Source organism: Salvelinus sp. IW2-2015, linkage group LG20, assembly GCF_002910315.2.
Source record: "Salvelinus sp. IW2-2015 linkage group LG20, ASM291031v2, whole genome shotgun sequence".
NCBI lineage: Eukaryota > Metazoa > Chordata > Actinopteri > Salmoniformes > Salmonidae > Salvelinus > Salvelinus sp. IW2-2015.
In genome coordinates this window covers 47033512-47049544 of record NC_036860.1, presented here as the reverse complement: position 1 = coordinate 47049544, position 16033 = coordinate 47033512, and the positions used below count along the sequence as shown (strand labels likewise).

At 42.5% G+C, this 16033-nt stretch overlaps 2 protein-coding genes and 1 pseudogene across 3 annotated transcripts; 2 read left to right on the top strand and 1 right to left on the bottom strand.

Moving 5' to 3' along the window:
• The first annotated feature begins 799 nt into the window (after window positions 1-799).
• LOC111980948 (E3 ubiquitin ligase RNF121) lies at window positions 800-8486 on the top strand. The gene is made up of 9 exons (XM_024012024.2): window positions 800-920; window positions 1829-1866; window positions 3764-3905; window positions 4185-4339; window positions 5888-5995; window positions 6190-6310; window positions 6424-6557; window positions 7161-7262; window positions 8027-8486. The coding sequence occupies exons 1-9, from the start codon at window positions 843-845 to the stop codon at window positions 8145-8147; spliced, it is 999 nt and encodes a 332-aa protein (XP_023867792.1). The 5' UTR covers window positions 800-842; the 3' UTR covers window positions 8148-8486.
• Window positions 8487-9344: 858 nt separating this feature from the next.
• On the top strand, window positions 9345-11111 carry LOC111980949 (interleukin-1 receptor type 2). 2 transcript variants are annotated; one of them, XM_024012025.2, is made up of 5 exons: window positions 9345-9459; window positions 9607-9651; window positions 9731-9796; window positions 9998-10121; window positions 10290-11111. In XM_024012025.2, exons 1-5 carry the CDS (start codon window positions 9435-9437, stop codon window positions 10492-10494), a joined length of 465 nt encoding a protein of 154 aa, XP_023867793.1. In that variant the 5' UTR covers window positions 9345-9434; the 3' UTR covers window positions 10495-11111. The 2 variants fall into 2 exon arrangements, with proteins under 2 accessions (XP_023867793.1, XP_023867794.1); XM_024012026.2 differs by lacking the exon at window positions 9607-9651 and having other exon boundaries at window positions 9348-9459.
• A 179-nt stretch (window positions 11112-11290) lies between these two features.
• Window positions 11291-14763, bottom strand: LOC111981696 (NLR family CARD domain-containing protein 3-like; annotated as a pseudogene).
• Between the last annotated feature and the right edge of the window lie 1270 nt (window positions 14764-16033).

The following is a 16033-nucleotide window of genomic DNA, read 5'->3' as shown; positions in this document are numbered from 1 at the left end:
GTCACTTCCAAATATGGTAATATGGTGATGAGCTGAAGCCCAGTGGCCGGCAGTTGAAGAAGATGAAGCGAGATGGATTTTTGCACATTTTCTCATCGATGAAAGATTTGATCTCCATGCAGTTTTCTGTTTCCAAAACTAGAATCTGTAACAGAATGGACTGCATTTTGTAGACTTTTACAGTTTCTAAAAATGGCAATTTTTACCAGGTGGTGCAAGGGTGAATAGAGTTATTCCCAGTGGTGGAAAAAGTACCCAATACTCATACTTGAGTAAAAGTAAAAATACTTAAATAGAAAATGACTCAAGTAAAAGTCAACCACTAAAATACTCCTTTAGTGAAAGTCTAAAAGTATTTGGTTTTAAATATACTTAAGTATCAAAAGTAAATGTAGGTACTAAAATATACTTAAGTATCAAAAGTAAAAGTACAAATACTTTTAAAAATCCTTATATTAAGCAAACCAGACGTCTTGTTTTTAAAATTTATGGATATCCAGGGTCACACGCAGAAATCATTTACAAACAACGCATGATGACCAGGGATGTTAAGTACTTTACACCACTGGTTATTCCACACACGCGCTTCTCAGAGTTCCCTAACGGAAATAGGCAAACAAATGCTAGAACACGCCAATAGGATCTGACTAGTTTGTGCTTGGCTCTGCCCATCTCAATTCCCGTTTATTCCCACTATGATTCATTCATCTTGGGTTAGTTATAAAAAATCTTTGTCTAACCTGTTTACAAACGGAAAAGAACTCGCGTGCAGTGTTTTGATTGGCCCTCATGTTTTCCAAACCGGAAATGGCATCCGTTCGGAATTGACAGCACTCCCGAAGATGGCGGGGGTGTTTGAGGTGGAGGTTGATGGTGTAGAACACGATCATGGACTCGGACATCACGATGAACCAAATCAGGTTAGGGTACCACATGTGTTACCGTTGTAGAATCCGAAAACAACGAATAGCGTGACTTGTAAGGTGCTCACATTGCGTTGCAGCCAATATGGACAAGACCTGCCTCTTGCACCGGCTAGTAAACGTCACACGATGTTAGCTTTGCTAGTTAACTTCCCAGTTCTCTTCCCTTTTAGCTAGATAGGTAGGATATCATTGAGTGCATTTCTCTATTGAGTGCATTAGGAAACCAAGTATATTATAGTGCAGCCAGCTAAAACAAAAACGTACAACTTCAAGGGCCATCATCATCACGCCCTTGTCTTGTACGTGGTAGCTGATAGCTAACGTTAGCTAACTATTTAGCTAGGTTGCTATATAAGTAGCCACAGATAGCTAACAAAATTGATCATTCTGGTTTAGCTGCCCCCAATTTGCTGCCTTTGCTTGACAACCCGTTTCCTATTGCAATAGCATCAATGATGTAGCAGTAACTAGTACTCATTACATGTCACGCCATGTAATTGCTGATGTGGCAGACAGAGTCAAAGGTCATCTAGTTGACGCATAATCCATCCTCTGTCCTGGTAGCTCGAGCTCTCTAAAAACTGTTTTGGACCAAAGGCTAGTGTTCTCACCATTTAGCTATAATGGACAGAAACTGTGCCTATTCTCTTTGTTGGCCAGCAGGGTTCTTCCCTTTTAGTATTCACATGTCTGTCCACTACCAACATCCTCCCAACCCACATGATCAGAATACAGACTGATTTAAAATGAACATTTTTGATGCAATAATTGTAGTTTGTAGATATATTGTCACTGTTTAATTGAGGTTCTATGTCAATGTATTTATATGTAGATTTCTTACTAATTGATTTAGAAGCATTTGGAATAATTGTGAATGTCTGTTTGGTTTGTTTTCACTTTAGGTCGACTTGTCCCATCTGTCACCGGAGGAGAAGTGGAGGTCAGTCTCTTAACAATTATTCATTCTGACTGCAAATTAGATTTACAGTTGAAGTCGGAAGTTTACATACACCTTAGCCAAATACATTTAAACTCTGTTTTTCACAATTCCTGACATTTAATTCAAGTAAAAATTCCTTGTCTTAGGTCAGTTAGGATCACCACTTAATTTTAAGAATGTGAAATGTCAGAATAATAGAGTGATTTTATTACAGATTTMATTTAATTCATCACATTCCCAGTGGGTCACAAGTTTGCATACACTCAATTAGTATTTGGTAGCATTGCCTTTAAATTGTTTAACTTGGGTCAAATGTTTCGGGTAGCCTTCAACTAGCTTCCCACAATAAGTTGGGTGATTTTTGGCCCATTCCTCCTGACAGAGCTGGTGTAACTGAGTCAGGTTTGTAGGCCTCCTTTCTTGCACACGCTTTTTCAGTTCTGCATCACACATTTTCTATAGGATTGAGGTCAGGGGTTTGCGATGGCCACTCCAATACCGTGACTTTGTTGTCCTTAAGCCATTTTGCCACAACTTTGGAAGTATGCTTGGGGTCATTGTCTATTTGGAAGACCCATTTGCGACCAAGCTTTAACTTCCTGACTGATGTCTTGAGATGTTACTTCAATATATCCACATCATTATCCTCCCTCATGATGCCATCTATTTTGTGAAGTGCACCAGTTCCTCCTGCAGCAAAGCACCCCCACAACATGATTCTGCCACCCTCGTGCTTCGTGGTTGGGATGGTGTTCTTCGGCTAGCAAGCCTCCCCCTTTTTCCTCCAAACATAACGATGGTCATTATGGCCAAACAGTTCTATTTTTGTTTCATCAGACCAGAGGACATTTCTCCAAAAAGTACGATCTTTGTCCCCATGTGCAGTTGTAAACCGTAGTCTGGCTTTTTTATGGCGGTTTTGGAGCAGTGGCTTCTTCCTTGCTGAGAGGCCTTTCAGATTATGTCGATATAGGACTTGTTTTACTGTGAATATAGATACTTTTGTACCTGTTTCCTCCAGCATCTTCTCAAGGTCCTTTTGTGTTGTTCTGGGATTGATTTGCACATTTCGCACCAAAGTACGTTCATCTCTAGGAGACAGAATGCGTCTCCTTCCTAAGCGGTATGACGGCTGCGTGGTCCCATGGTGTTTATACTTGTGTACTATTGTTTGTACAGATGAATGTGTGGTACCTTCAGGCATTTGGAAATTGCTCCCAAGGATGAACCAGACTTGTGGTCTACAATTCTTTTTCTGAGGTCTTGGCTGATTTCTTTTGATTTCCCTATGATGTCAAGCAAAAAGGCACTGAGTTTGAAGGTAGGCCTTGAAATACATCCACAGGTACACCTCCAATTGACTCAAATGATGTCAATTAGCCTATCAGAAGCTTCTAAAGCCATGACACAATTTTCTGTAATTTTCCAACCTGTTTGAAGGCAAAGTCAACTTAGTGTATGTAAACTTCTGACCCACTGGAATTGTGATACAGTGAGTTATAAGTGAAATAATCTGTCTGTAAACAATTGTTGGAAAAATTACTTGTCATGCACAAAGTAGATGTCCTAACCAATTTTCCAAAACTATAGTTTAACAAGAAATGTGTGGAGTGGTTGAGAAACAAGTTTTAATCWCTCCAACCTAAGTGTATGTACATTTCCGACTTCAACTGTTCGTCACAAAAATTAAGTCAGGTTCAACATTATCTTGTTTTGATGCAGTCTGATTATTGATATACTGTAGAGCCCTTAGTGTATCAATGTTTTCTACCAATGGAAACTAGTATGAATGTAACTATTATAAGAATCTATCCAGATACTTAGTGATTGATCATATTGGATACCCAGGCCTGAGCACTAGGTTGATTGTAGTATATGTGTGTGTGTGTCTTCATAGGTTGGAGCATGCCAGGATGCATGCAAAACACAAGGGCCATGAGGCCATGCACGCTGAGATGGTGCTGATCCTCATTGTCACCCTGGTCATCGCCCAGCTGGTCCTTGTGCAATGGAAACAGAGGCACCCCAAGTCCTACAATGTAAGACACACAGACAATCTCTCCCACACACTGCACAGTCATGCTCACTCAGATACACAAACACACACTGACTTGCGTGCAGAAGAGGAAATACACAGCATGCCCTGCACACACCTGCAGGCAAATCATACAAATCACAGTTCACGTACTGTACAGACAAAACATCCACAGACCAGCTTCTTCAACTGTTTTCAGTCTGGTTCTTGGGGTTATTCAGCCTCAAATTGAACTATGAGTGTCTGTGTGCATCTGTATTTTAAAATGTGTGTTCTCTTCTAGCTGGTGACTCTGTTCCAGATGTGGGTGGTTCCTCTGTACTTCACCACCAAGCTTCACTGGTGGAGGTTCCTTGTCACGTGGTTCATCTTCTCTGTGGTCACTGCATACGTTACCTACCGGGCAACACGTAAGCCACTGGAGTGCACTACGCCTAGGTAAGGCCCCATACACAAGGCCAGGTAGTGTCTACACACACCCATATGACCTGCCAACATGCACGCATTTTGCGTACCAACTACGCAATTCTCTGTTCATGTACGAGATCGGAGTTAAAAGTATGCAGAAATGAATAGGGCCTTATTTTTTAAAAACGTTTTAGAATCCACTGAGTAAATCTAACACAGACATGTACGGAGTTTGTGTCAACGGATATGGAGATTAATACATTATTCGACGTAGCTACCCCGTGTCTGCCCCTCCTGTTTGTTGTGGTGCTGAGTTTGCCGACTGTCAACTGTACGTAAACACATGGACAAATCCATGTTCGACTCTGTGTGTTGCGGAAAGGTAAACACTAATCACATGTGCTAGTGAAAGAAATTAAATACAAATACGAAAAATAACTGGTCGCATTTGTGCGAGTGTGATATACATTTAATTCTGCGTCCCGTTCGTTGTATTTTCCACGTAACATTATGAGGATCACGCAACCTGATAGACTGTAACTGTAATTATGATCCACGTCACAAAAAGCATTACAAAAGTATAATCCAAAATAAATATAAACATCTTGACATTGAATGGAGTCTGGAGTTTAGAAGATGAAGAGTGAATGAGTGTTCGGTATTAGGTACCGAACACTTCTAAAATGCTTCTGAAATGCCTTTCCACTAGATTTGAGATTTGATCAATTTCTAAAATCTGAAAGGATGTATGCGCTGCAAAGAAATCCAATAGGCACCTTTACCTCGTCTGAAACACCGGACTCTTCTAGTGAACAGGTTCAGATTCTCTTTGAGGTAGCCTACTTAAGCTTTGTGTAGCCAGTTTGCGGTCTGTGTCGATGCAATTGTTTGTTTTTGTTRTTATGTTTTCAAATTATTTTGCTTTTAGTGTTGATTAGGAACCATGTCTAAAAAGCCAATACTTGTGAGCTGGCCCTAGTGATTGAGCTGGCCCTAGTGATTGAGCTGGCCCTAGTGATTGAGCTGGCCCTAGTGATTGAGGTGGCCCTAGTGATTGGCCCTGTTTGAGAGGTGACAAGCGTTCCTCTACTATAGAGACTAAACTTGGGGGCATGTGCTAAGAAAAACATTATAATAATATTATCTCCATTCTACACTGTACATGTAATCTCCAAGAATAAAGCCCCTTTGTGATTAGATCATGTTAGTGACTTTTACCATATGTGTAAATGGAATGCTGTCAAGAAAGTATTCCAACCTGGAAGACTTGATTTGGTACAAATCGTGCGGGGGAAAGAGAACCCCAATTCGGCGAGGGCTATGCGCGCGAGTTGAATCTCCAATTTCCCAATTGTGTCTAGTACTCTAAAAAGTTGGACAGGGTTGGCAGGTCTGGATACCTCATAATATACAGAATGCCTAGGTGATGCATGATGAAATGGTCATYGTAAGAGGTCAAAAGCCTCAAACCCAACCTGTCTTGCAGTAAGTGCTACTTTAGTCAAAGAACGGATCTATGTTTCTTCACATTCACCTCAGCTGAAATATGTCTGAATGTTCWTTTGTTTTTGTGGACAGGCTGGTCTACAAATGGTTCCTCCTCCTCTACAAGATCAGCTATGCCACAGGGATAGTGGGCTACTCTGTCGTCATGTTTACACTGTTTGGCATTAACTTGATATTTAGGTAAGTTCTAGTTATTTCTTGGAACAATTGTGTATTTATGGACAATACCAGAGGTTAACAAGGATCATCCTGGTGTAGTTAGTCATTTTATCTCAGAATCCTTTAAATACATTTTGATTTATAGAAGTGGCGCCGGAGCTTTCTTTGAGAAGTTGTAACGTTTTAATCATGTTGATATTGATGTTTATTTTCAGAATAAAGCCAGAGGACGCAATGGATTTTGGTGTGTCCTTGCTGTTCTATGGTCTGTACTATGGTGTCCTGGGTAGGGACTTTGCTGAAATGTGTGCAGACGTAATGGCATCGACAGTGGGGGTAAGTATCCAGGGCCTGTCAAGTTGCTAGTTGTATAACATTATTTGTTGTAAAAGCTGTGAATCTGTCCAGCAACATTACATTGTATCTCTGTCTGTCTCTGTCTTCTCTAGTACTACAGTGCGTCTGGAATGCCCACCAAGCACCTCTCTGACAGTATCTGCGCTGTGTGTGGCCAGCCCATTCTGGTCGACGTCAGCGAGGAGGGAATCATCGAGAACACTTACAGACTATCCTGCAACCATGTGTATCCTTTATCATCTAAGAAATATTCTCTAGATAAATATGCATGTTGGAGCGTGATGTTGTGGTAGAACTGGTTTGTCTGTTGCATAAAAGCTGTAACTGTCAGTCTGTCATGGAAAACGTGGTGTACGAACACAAAAGCCAAAGGGAAATTGACTGAGCAAACATGCGCATGAGATCTGACTGTGGAACATCAGTAACACTGTACCATGTACCCATCTCACTTCCTGTTTCTAATAATAATGGTGCCCTATGTCGTCTCCTGTGATGACTCCCTGTACTAGTCTTCCATGAGGTGAATTGTCACATGTTTTATGGCATTTGTGGTTTCTATGTTCACATTGAGGACATCATATTTGAATAGCTTACTGGTCTGAGCTTACTGATATGGTTATTACAGTGTGCCACAGGGAAGTAGGAAAGAAACGTCCAGTATTTTAACAAGCAGTGAGCTCTGCCTACAGCATTTGACCAGATTTTACCTAAAGTTTCACATTTGGCCATATTTTGCAGTTATTCTCATGTTTTTTTTAGGGTTGAATGCACACACATGTAACACCACCCCTCCACCTTCTACCTGGCTCCTTAACTCTCTCTGCCTCAGATTCCATGAGTTCTGCATACGAGGATGGTGCATCGTGGGAAAGAAGCAGATATGCCCGTACTGTAAAGAGAAGGTGGACCTGAAGAGAATGTTCAGTAACCCGTATCCTTTACTCTTCTGCTCTCATGAGGGTTTGATGTCTAATATGTTCCTCTTTTGTATTGTGTATGTCTCTGTCTTTTGCTTTCATGTTGCAATTTGTCTCAGTCATTGTGACTCATTATTTCTGTTGGTTAGCATGACAGGGGGTCACACAGTACAGAGGGTCACACAGTACAGAGGTCGTTAGTTTCACTCTGCTTGTCCATGATGGGAATAGGTTGTGTTACCTATAAATGCTGCAGGAGAAGTTACAAGCAGGAAGTTTACGCTGATGTTGTTCATGGGAACTTTGACCTACATTTACATGTAAACACAAACTGGAACAGAACATTATGGGAAGGGTGGCTTTGTTTCCATGGAGACACATTGAGTTATAACCTAGTTCCTGTTAGCGGCTGTAGAAACTGTCAACATTAGTAGCTGCCGCCTCTTCTGCTTTAGAGGTTACACATCACGTTACCACGGGAAACCACTCAATACACCTCCCAAAGCCTTTCTTGACACCATAGCATACCTATTTAATTTCACACACTTTTAATTAAAACAACACCCTAGGGTGAAGAGATGTTCCTATGGTTTTAAAAAGTGTAGGATATAGTTATTGGAAGATGTTATTGTCCATTCTCCACTATCAAGCCTGATTCTAGTAAGGTCCTGAAAGATATCACAATATGTTATCACAGACTGGATATGTGAATTGGTTTGTAAGGGTTCGGGGGTGGGGGTCGTCACTTGTTTATATCTCCTTGACCCATAATATGAAGCTGGGAGAAGCCACATGTCATGTATGGACAACTCCTGGACTGGCTCCGCTACCTTGTTGCTTGGCAACCTGTAATCATTGGACTTGTGCAAGGCATCAACTATATCCTGGGCCTGGAGTGATCTGGGAAAGTGGAGGAGAGGGACACACAAGCCGTATGGAGATGGAAGATACTGCACTGGTCTGACTGAGGGAGACTTGGAGGCCTCACCATGGACTCTACGAACATCTATTATAAACTGTGTCTATACCTGTACTATTTGTATAGATTTATAGGCACATAGTATCTGTATTTAAGATTTATTTGAATTTTACAAGTAATCTGGGTTTAGATGTCGGTTTCATTTTTGTTAAGTCAGTCACAACTAAAACAAATGCAGTGTACATTTCATAGCTTAGTAAAAGGGTTCTCTGTTTTTTCATGGAGATGCTTTTTCCCAAAATAATTTGTCTTAACTTTTCTTGTTGATATTTGTTGGATTCTATGGCAATGAGTGGTTAACACTGCTCAGATGAATGAGTGGACCATTGCAGAGTGACAGTCGTTTTGTGTGTTAAATCTGCGCCTTTTGTTAGTGAAGGTCCTGGTTGAATGTGGCTGCTGGGGGGAGAGTTTCTGGTTCCTCAGGAGCACTAGTCTCCGACAGTGTATCCTATCCTACTAGAGTCATATTTTTAAGAAGGGCACTGCTTTCTCCAATATACCCTCCTCACACCTCCCTCAGATGGCCTCTCCTGTCTGTATTCAGCCCAGGTGGCTCTCCAGGAACAGATACTGTAAAAGACACTGTGTGCAAGAAGGTGAATAACATTAGATCATTTCGGTTGTGTTTACTTTCTTGTCATGTTTTTGTTCTGTTAATAAACGTGACACAGTCAAGATCAGGTATAGACATTTACTTAATTTAGACCCGATTTACTAGAATAGCTCATGACCTGGGGGATTTTGTATATACCTTCCTGTATGTCTATTTCTGGGAAAGAAACTTACCAGACCTAAACCACTGGATCAGGATTTGGGGTCGCCCACTGAAATATTGTGTTGTCAGTTCTGTGAGAAAATACAGCATGTTAAAAAAATATTAATCTGTATTCAACCCCAGTATTTCACATTTGTTAAATGATTCATGTTCATGTGTTAAATGAATCACACGTCATATTATGCTTTGTAGATATAGGACGCATGATAAATATGACTTGATTGTGTCAAAAGCCACCCTATTGAGTCTGCCATAAATAAGCATAACTTGCGCACAGGGAATTCCCTCTGTGTGTGTGCCAGGGTGCATGTTTATTTAGGGTGGGTGGTTGAAGAGGAAGTGATTGTGTATATATAGTAAGTACATGAGGAAGTGTTGTTAGAACCAGCATTTGTTGACCATCTCACAGCAGTCAGACAGAAGCCCAGTATGAAGTTAACAATTTCTCTCACAGGTAAGCGATCTAACATTCTCACACACACCTTCACTGATGTATGTTGACTATGGGTATATGATTACTTTCTGCCTCATATGTATCTACATTTCTATGTGTCTGTGTGCCTGTTACGCAATGGCTTAGGGTGTGCTCTCTTCACTACAGCTTTCATGGGATTTTTCTGGGTCCTGCCCTCAGAGGTCTCTACAGGTGTGTGTCTGTCTATCTGCCTGCCTACATGATTTTTCAACATTTCAAAATGTCTCTAATGTCAATTGTTATTGTCTAGATAACACAGAGGTGCCATCTCCCAGAATTATCCAGCCCATAAGGTCCAAAATAGTAGCTGTTCTAGGTAAGGAATTCTGCTATCTCAGTATTTATTAAAATGGTAATATCAATCATGGCCATGGATACTCTGAAGTGTTTATAATCACAGAACCCCTAGTCTTCACTGTGATTTAGAACTTGGGTTCTGGGTGTATGGTCTGATATTTATATTCTGGTGTAGATAAGGACCAGTTTTTGGCAAACAGGATGTGCTTGTCATACACAGGAAAGCGGTTGGTTATTGAATGTAAGGCAGACCCAGGCCTTCCTGATGACTTTGCCCTTGTCTACTGGCTGGTCAACGGCACATTCCCAGAGGTAGCTGATGGCAGAGTATCAGAAACAGAAGAGTAAGTACTGGGGTTTGCATCACATGCAGACATTATTGGAAGCTTTGAAACCTATGCCAAACCATGACTCTTACGTGCGTAGAGTAGGCATAGTGTTCTGTTCAGCTCTTGTACTATATAATATGTGGAAGGAGTGCTGGCTAAGTGTTATAAATGTGTTTGTTTCAGATCAGTTTCTGAGGACGGCAGGGTGTTGCAGAGGAGTCTGGTGTTTAAGAGTGTGACTGCAGAGGACTTCAGGTCCACCTTTACCTGTGTGATAAACAGCCCGGCTGGGCTTGACCAAAGGACTGTCACACTGATGACCAATCACAAGGCTATATTTCCCCCTCCTTCACCCACTCCCAACACCAAACCGAGGAGAGAACAATGAGAAAAGACATAGGAAAAAGGACCAAAGAAAAACACGCTAGCAAGAAATGAGATGACGGATGGACTTAGTCCACTCATGCATCATCCATAGTTCAGTGAAAAAGACAATGAACACGTACTGACAAAAAGCCCTTCTATTGCTCTATCTAGTGGCAATAGTCAAGTATGGATTCTAATGCAATAARCTTGAGGACTCAAAAGAAACTGACGACTAAGAAAGGATGGATGAAAAAGAATACATTAAAATTGTGACCATACACATTTGTTTAATGAACTGACTGTATTTGTTTAATGAACTGTAACCTAGGTTAAAGATCATTTAGTTCAAGGGAACTTCTCTTAATCTGCTGTTATTCTTTCACATCTCTGTTAGAAATTGATTAAGTTGTGTTTTATCATGACAAAGCAACACCATACATGTCCTGGAAGTAGGCAGCCATTGCAAATAAGATTGCATCATGTCATTTGTGTAAACCTTGTAAACATATACCAAGCATTGATAAGAGTGCGTTTACATTAGCTCACTATTTATGTAAAGCATCATAATGACAATGTTATATTTTGTGTATAGTCAATACATGTGTAATGGCCTATAAATATACATTTTCAATGGCTTAATTGGTTTCACACATCCCTTTGACTCTTATTTTGACAACCCCTCACTGTAGCCTGATGACCTCACTGCCTCTCTTAGTAGTATAGTGTACTGCTACCTTGTGGCTGCTTTTCGCATTACAGATTTGTACTTGTCCACAGATATTACTTTTTTGTTACAAAGCAACCCTGAAGTATCCATATGTTTCTTCCCCAATTCCCTTAACCTAACAACACTCTCTTTGTCTTTATAAATACTGTCATCAGAGTATTACCAGTCAGTGGTTATTCACAAAGTTAGAGCGGCTGTGGCTGGGAGCTTCAGCACCAACCCCTAGCAATTTTAGACAGCACTGCAGGTTGGCGTTCCTTTCAGTGTGGTGGTTTTCTTTGATCTTCTTCTTGATGATGGAGGCTCTCCTCAGAGACAGACGAGCACTTGCTCTTATTGGGTAGGAAGCGTTGCAGCTGCTCCTGATTGGCATTCTGGGCCATGCTCAAGAGGAAGCGCAGGTAGACGTCCAGGTTTCCATCGGGGCTCTGCAGGCTCCTCTCTATGACGCTGCGGTGCATGTCCAGCAGACTGGGGTTCTTGAACATGAGTGAGAACTTGCTTTTCAGCGGCTGCTCCAGGATGTTCTTCCCTGTGCACCTCCAGGTGAGGAACACGTAGAGGGCAGCCAGGTATTCCTGGATGGTGGGGTGAATGAAGGTCTGGACCTTCTCCTGGTACATGACAAACTGCTCGATCAGGAACTCATTGCACAGGCCACTCTTAGTGACAGCCTCAGCGACCTCCACCCCACAGTCTTTCCAGGTGGCCTTGCCAATGACCATCTGGTTCTTCTCAAGCATTGTGAAGGCCAGCTTGCCCAGCTTCATCAGAAAGTCCCTCTCCTCTTCTGGGGTGTGAGAGGCCGAGCCCCTGGCGCCATGCACACGCAGGTGCACCAAGAGCAAGTGGATGTACATCAGGGTCAGCCCCTTGGGGAGCTCTACATCTGGCCCCTTCTCCCAGAACGTGCGCTGGAACAGTCCGCACACCACCCAGCAGAACATGGGCAGATGACACATGATGTGGAGGGTCTTGCAAGAGGTCAGGTGGGCGATCACCTTATCGGCCTGCGCCGGGTCCTCAAATCTCCTCCTGAAGTACTCCTGTTCGTCAGTGAAGCCGCGCACCTCCAACACCTGGTACACAGCTTCTAGGGGCAGCCAACTGTAGGTGAGTGGGCGGGAGATGATCCAGGTTGGTCAGCACCACATGCATCATGGCCAGCTCGGTGCTATCACACCAAGTCTCAGTGCGGTGAAAGTCCAGGGACGTGCATACTCGTCCAGCCCGTCACAGACGAACATGACCTTGCCGTCGCAGCACTTGAAGTTGGGCAGCACCTTGGTCTCAGGGTAGAGGGCGTGAATGATCTCCAGGAGGCAGGTCTTTAGGTSCAGCATGAGGTTGAGCTCTTTGAAGGGCAGTGGGAACCGGAAGTAGACACGCTTGTGCTTCCGGTCCTCAGCCCAGTCCATAATGAACTTCTGCACAGCCACAGACTTCCCCACCCTGGCGATGCCGTTGGTGACTATAGACCTGACATGCTTCTCATAGATCATATTGGGGTCAAATATTTGCCTGCAGGTGATCAGCTTCTCCTTGCGATTGGTGGACAGCTTTTCAATCTTTCTGACCTCGTGCTGGATATTAGGCCCAGCGTTGCCTTTGTCTGTTATGTAGAGATCATATAAGATACTGTCAAAGGCCTTATGCTCTCCCTGCTGGGCAAACCCTCGTGCATACTGCTATACTTCCTCAGCAGAGTGCGTCTCAGCTGATTACGCACCTCATCTGCACAGAGAAAATAGGGGAAAAGGAGACATTAAAGGCACAATCTAGTATATTTCCTCCTGTTCAATGGCCATTTCAAATACAGATATGCATGCATCTGTTGGTCACAGCTACCTTAAATAAAAAGGTAGAGGCGTGGATCAGAAAACCAGTCAGTATCTGGTGTGACCACCATTTTCCTTATGCAGCGCGACACATCTCCTTTGCATAGAGCTGATCAGGCTGTTGATTGTGGCCTGTGGAATGTTGTCCCTCTCCTCTTCAATGGCTGTGCGAAGTTGCTGGATATTAGCGGGAACTGGAACACATGTCAATCCAGAGCATCCCAAACATGCGCAATAGGTGACATGTCTGGTGAGTATGCAGGCCATGAAAGAACTGGGACATTTTCAGCTTCCAGGAATTGTGTACAGATCCTTATGACATGGGGCCGTGCATTATCATGCTCAAACATGAGGTGATGGCGGCGGATGAATGGCACAACAATGGGCTTCAGGGTCTCATCACGGTATCTCTGCTCATTCAAATTGCCATCGATAAAATGTAATTGTGTTCGTTGTCCGTAGCTTATGCCTGACCATACCACAACCCCACCGCCACCATGGGGCACTCTGTTCAGAATGTTGACATCCACAAACTGCTCGCCCACAGGATGCCATACAAGGTGTCTGCGGTTGTGAGGCCGGTTGGACCTACAACCAAATTCTCCAAAATGACGTTGGAGGCGGTTTATGGTAAATAAATAAACATGTCAGCATGCTAATTGCCCACTCCCTCAACTTGAGACATCTGTGGCATTATGTTGTACCTTTTATGGTCCACAGCACAAAGTGCACCTGTGTAATGATCATGCTGTTCATTCAGCTTCTTGATATGCCACACCTGTCAGGTGGATGGATTAAGGCAAAATGCTCACTGACAGGGATGTAAACCAATTTGTGTACAATATTTGAGAGAAATAAGCTTTTTTTACATATGGAACATTTCTGGGATCTTTTATTTCAGCTTATGAAACATAACACCAACACTTTACATGTTGCGTTGATATTTTTGCTCAGTGTATATTACATTCATCAAATGAAATAAAGATGATGTGCATACTTRTTTTGCAAATGTCCCTGAGGAAGTCAGTCAGGCGCTTGAGGCCCATGTCCTTCGACAGGGCCTTGGTGAGCTGCAGGACCACCTCTAGGTCATAACACTCCAGCAGCCTGTCCACCAAGTCACCATGTCCATGCCCTGGGGAGGAGCACTGAACGACTCTGGGTAACGCTTCCACAGCGTGATCTTAAACTTCCTCAGATCATCCTTCCCCAGCTTCTCCACTGTCTTCCTGATGGCCTGGGAACCACAMAATTAAATAAAAAGAAGAGAAAAGAAGAGAAGAGCAATTCTCTAACTCATCAACTCAACTCTCAACTTTGGGAACATGTTGACATTTGTGGCTGAACATACAGTACATCAGCCCACCTTGAAGGTGAAGTCTACAGTCAGGGCAGGGTGCCTCTTCTCATCTGGGTTTTTGATCAGCTCTGGTCTTGGAGGAAGTTCCACTGCAGGAAACTTTGAGACCTGGAGAGGTGGTGGGAGATGAAACTACTACACATACTGGCGCATGAGCCTAAACAAAGATATGACCGTTTTGTAAACAGATGGACATACATCCACAAACACCCACATTATATTCCCACTAAACCCAGGAACAAATACTCACACAAACATATACATAATTATACCATAAAAACAGACTTGAACATAGTTTGCATCCTGTCTGTGACTGATCAAACATGGAGGGCTGTTCTTACTTCCTGGTTCTGATCTCACAGTCATCACTGTCCACAGAGTAGCAGCTGGAGTAAGACTCTGTTCTTTGCTGCTGGACTCTGTACATAGAACATCACATGGACAATGATCGAGCCCTTTTCACATCATGCCTACTAAACACACACCAAATATCAATGATTGAGGATGGATGGTGAAAGGATCAAGACTTGGACAAACAGGAAACATTACTGTTGACACGTGACATGCGCCGTGTACATGGGTCTCAGGCCATTGCCCAGGCCCAGGGAGGGTCTCCTTTCAGGCACATAGAAAGCCTCCTCTCCCTCATCAGACACAGAGATACTATTTCTTCCTCAGCCAGACACCCCCTCTCCAAATGGAAAACTGACATCTGATATTGTGTCCCCTCCATCATGTCAGCCCCTCACCCTGCCATCCTGGAGAACCTCAGGGGTACAGGTTCAGGGTCACAGTTCAAAGTCTGAAGTCAATGGCTACTTGACCAGTGCCAGACAGCACACACCTGTGGATGTAATAAAAAATAAACACACACCTGTGGATGAAGGTTAAATATTGACGATAGATGAAATGCATGTAAATGACAGACTTGTTGCCACTTGCGAGTAGGCCTCTCTTACCATGAAGAAATTCAGAAATACCGACGTTTTCTGTTTCAGGTGAGCTTGTTTGGAAACCACTCTGCTACTAAATGCACTTTTTGTCTCACTTAAGCCGATTCAATTGACTAAAACATCATATTTATTAATTCAAAATACACAACACTAGGGACAAAAATAATAACTGAAATGTCACAGTTCAAATTCTACATATTTGTCTAGACTAGAGACAAGGCCGTAGAAAGATTTAGGTCCGACAAAGACGAAACTGTAATAGGTTAAGTTCACTTTCAAAGATACCTCCTACTTAGGGTTGCCAGGTCTAGTTGAAATTTCTAGCCCAATGATCTATCAAAACCCGCTCACGAAGCCTGAAAACTAGTCCAACATTTTGTTTTCGCAGCAAGAGAGGAGCTGCCACATTTATTTCATGAACCCTTTTTCCATAAGGTTGTCAAGCATTTTAAGAAGGAAATCAAAGTAATTTATAACGACATAGGCTAAGAAGCTAAATTTTGTTTTCCATCAAAATAGTAACGATTGTGAGCTTAAAAATATGTTGCAAGAGAAAATATAATTTGCCCTTAACTCGCCAGATAATTTTCCATCAATGGATGTCGAGTTAACTTGTTTTGACTGCTATGATTAAGCAACAAGGCCTGACGAGGTGTGGTATATGGCCAATATACCATGGCTAA